Source organism: Elephantulus edwardii, unplaced genomic scaffold, assembly GCF_000299155.1.
Source record: "Elephantulus edwardii isolate Elephantulus edwardi_28Jun2011 unplaced genomic scaffold, EleEdw1.0 scaffold00283, whole genome shotgun sequence".
Classification (NCBI taxonomy): Eukaryota; Metazoa; Chordata; class Mammalia; order Macroscelidea; family Macroscelididae; genus Elephantulus; species Elephantulus edwardii.
Window position 1 is genome coordinate 2895967 of NW_006400033.1, and position 2588 is coordinate 2898554.

The following is a 2588-nucleotide window of genomic DNA, read 5'->3' on the forward strand; positions in this document are numbered from 1 at the left end:
GGATTGATTCAGTGACTGGGATAATGGGGATGGGAGTGTCAGAGACAGTGTGATTGGCACAGGACAGAGCTGAGTTGGAATGCAACTAATATGAATAAGAAAGTGAAAAGCCAACCTCTTCCAGTAAGACAGGTAAACCAAGTCGGATTGAATTCTCAAGGGTACGTAGGAAATTACTATCTGTAAGTTTAATGATCTTTAAACCACTTCTGCTCTCCTTGTTTCTTATCCAGCGGTTTGCCTGTATGAGAAAGCAACAGAGCAGGACATTTATGTTAGAGTTTTCATCTCCAGTAAACGAACGTGTACAGAAGAAAATGTAGTAATTTTATTCAGATTTAAAGTAGTTTGGAAAATAAAATTTTAAAAAAGTCCCTCTTAAAAATTATATATGACAATTTTTTATTTATATTTTCAACAAATGAAGAAAAGAGCTTTGTAGGGGGAAAATCAAGTCATACTTATTCTCATATTTAAGTGGTCTCCTTCCCTTCACAACATTTTCTCCTCTAATATCCACTCAATACAAGCTGATCTCTGGAGCTGGGGAAGAAGGATGATGGCTTTTGGAAAAGTACAACCACGTTTGCTTAAAATTCCTTCCCAACATTCACACTTTTTAGGAGCAAGGACTACACAAGAGTGAATTTCGGCCCACATAAGTAGAAGAGAACTATGAGTTATCCTTTAAACAAAACCAATAAAAAGAAATTATGTCGAATATATAAACATGTATCTTCTGACCTCTCCTCCACAAAATTAAGTCCCCAAAGTAGATGACTTCTAAACTCTTCACTAGGTCTACATAGCCATGATGTGACAAGTCCATCTACTCTTCATTATCAACTATCTTGTTATGCAAAATTTTTGACAGAAGTCTCCATAAAAATAGTGGGAAAATCTATTATATTGATTATTTTAAGTATTAATAATGGACACTGGCAGTAAAGAATGCCCAGGTGGAAGGTGGGACATGACAGTAATGCTAATTGTGATGGCTAAGGCTGTGTGTGAATCTGACTTGTTCTTGATTCTCAGTAGTTTGCCATTTATAAATGTTATAATTTGTATATACTTATGTAATGATGAAATCGGCAAGTCATATAATATTTTAAGTTGGAAGTTACCGAATAATAAGACTTGGAAGTTAAGCAATCATGTAAGCACCCTTCATTCTGTGATCCGATGTGGTCATCTTTCATTTTCATATAATGCTGATTTTCATATAAATGGGTCTTTGGAATCTAACTATGTCAGTAAGTAAGGAGTGGGTGTATGTTAGTTTTCTAAATATTAATAGCATAATATTTAATGTTAACAAGTCACTATCTTCAGTATTTGCTACCTACCTGATCTTGAGGATCTATCATCAAAGGCCACCGTCGCCCCTGAGTAACTAAAATGCCGTTTTCTGTTGATATCGTGTCCCGAGGCAGTCCATCAGTGTTCCATCGCCGTATTTCATAGGGATCTCCAAGGATGTTAATAAGACTGAAGGAAGTATCGATTGGGATGTTCAGATAGAGGCAATCATTGATCCACCATTCTACAAGCTGAGGAAAAAAGGAATGCTTGCTTACACAAAGTCAGGAGCACTCAGTAGTTAAGGGAACCCAAGTGTGGCGATGAGGCATAAGGACTGGAAGAGTAAAGCCCCATACAATCTGAGAGCATGAGATCCAGCATAGGACAATCACTACTGTGGCACCAGAAACCAGAACATCCATTGCTCTTGAGTTAATTCCTACCAATGACAATTATGTGATGCAGATTAGATGTGTATCCCACAAGGTTTTCTTAGGTGTATTCTTTATGGAAATATTGCCAAGTCTCTCTTCTTGGTAAATTAAAATCCAGGGACTTTTTTGGCAAAACAACTGGACAAGAAATCAGTGTAACTGAGCGAGTCCCCAGAAAAGACCACCAAGCCAATTAGCCAAGTTAATAAAGTTTATTTCGAGTTCGAACCTGGGCTCCCATGTGCTGACACAGCAGCATTCACCTGAGAGCCCCGAGACAAAGTGAGCCCTCCCTTTTATACTTTCTTGCTTCTTTGTCTAGCTATACAGTTTAAGATTGGTTACTTATAGCAGTTCTAGTACTAGTTTGCTCTTTATTTGTTAGCCATAGCAGGGAGGCAGTTTGGAGACTTGTTTGAGCCTGATTGATGGGGAAGCAGTTTGGAGACCTATTTGAGTCTGACTGGTTACTTCAGACACAGGGCTGCAGAAAAAACTTCCTTATGTCCTTGAAGAAGAGTTCCACTTTATGGAAGTTGGCCAACAAAGTGTGGTTTATCACAGGTAGGGGAGGTTGCTTGCTGGAAACTACGCAAATGAGTGGGATGGAGGTAGCTGCACTTTGTCAGAAACTGAGTTTTTGATATTTGATTCTTACAATCAGGAGAGAGATTCATGTGTATAGCCTACGTTTATGTTTCTTATAAAAGGTATTTGCAATGAATAAATCATTGAATGTACAGAACTCTATCATTCTATCTCCAGCCTCATTTCTCTCACCGAGCCCATATTTTCCAGCTACTGAACCTTCTTCTCTGTTCCCAACTTTTGTGTTCCAGTCACCCATTA

The 2588-nt window shown here is 38.2% G+C and overlaps 1 protein-coding gene across 1 annotated transcript in view; it reads right to left on the reverse strand.

Moving 5' to 3' along the window:
• DNAH6 (dynein, axonemal, heavy chain 6) overlaps positions 1-2588 on the reverse strand; it is a 383600-nt gene that overhangs the window by 122369 nt on the left and 258643 nt on the right. The window contains exons 54-55 of the mRNA XM_006900399.1: positions 1350-1553; positions 116-241 (exon numbers count right to left, since the gene is read on the reverse strand). Of these exons, the coding sequence (XP_006900461.1) occupies positions 116-241; positions 1350-1553 (330 nt within the window). The remainder of the gene's footprint in view (positions 1-115; positions 242-1349; positions 1554-2588) is intronic.